Genomic DNA, 912 nt, shown 5'->3' on the forward strand with positions numbered 1-912 from the left:
GGAACGAGGGAGTTAGGAAGGAGGGGGTTAAGGAGAAAGAGAGTGGGAGGTAGTAAGAGAATAGGAAGTACGAGAACGAAGAAGTGTAAAGAGGAGAGGAGAGTGAATGAGCGTTAAGAGACAAGACTCTGAAACATCATGTGAACCAGGCAGAAGGAAAACGAGAAAAAACAAGAATAGAAACACAACTAAAAAGAAATAGAGCAAAAATGGACGACGAAAAAAAAATGCAGGACACGCAAGGAGGCGTTTTGTTGGAGAAAATGCAACGAAACTTTTTCCAGCCGGGTCCATCACCAGAGCGGGTATAGAGGCCACGCGGTATAATCTGACTCCCTAATTATAGATGCTAACCCCGGGGTCCTTCAGTTTCTTTTATAGAATTGTTTTTGAAAGACCCCTATACCGTGAACGCTGTTCTGGGGCATATTTCTCTTTTTCTCGGTTTATAAAACGCCTTTTATTACCGCCCTGTTTTCTATTTCTTGCTTTCCTATATTTGGAATATACATTGTTCATCAACTCTTTGTGAAATAAATCAACTTAAACCAATAAACGTTCAAGCTAATAAATACCCTACTTACCTCCTGCTGCGTCAGATACGTATTAAATATTAGTCGTCGAAATTCCCCAATCGTTGTCATGACGTACAAACATTCTCTTAAATAACAAGATGTACTCTGAATGCAACACAAATGAACTGAGGCTTATGAATATGCATAGAGGGAAGCGTCCTTACCTGAAGGATGCTCTTGTCCAGGGAAGCGAGGATGAGCACCGGGGACGAGTCGGGAGCGTGTTTCGGCGGGCACACGAGAGGGGAGGGCGGGCGCAACGCCCCCTCAGCGCCAAACACACTCTCTGTTCCAACAGAAAACATCCCAAATTGAGCAACTACTGTGAAACTGATTA

General features: G+C 43.5%; 1 protein-coding gene across 1 annotated transcript in view; it reads right to left on the reverse strand.

Moving 5' to 3' along the window:
- The window catches only part of LOC119588585, a gene marked incomplete at its 5' end in the record, with an annotated part of 260,597 nt that overhangs the window by 204,914 nt on the left and 54,771 nt on the right, over positions 1-912 (reverse strand). Inside the window, 1 exon segment of the mRNA XM_037937226.1 lies at positions 740-861. Coding sequence (XP_037793154.1) covers positions 740-861 — 122 coding nt within the window.

This window comes from Penaeus monodon, chromosome 24 (genome assembly GCF_015228065.2).
Source record: "Penaeus monodon isolate SGIC_2016 chromosome 24, NSTDA_Pmon_1, whole genome shotgun sequence".
Taxonomy (NCBI): Eukaryota; Metazoa; Arthropoda; class Malacostraca; order Decapoda; family Penaeidae; genus Penaeus; species Penaeus monodon.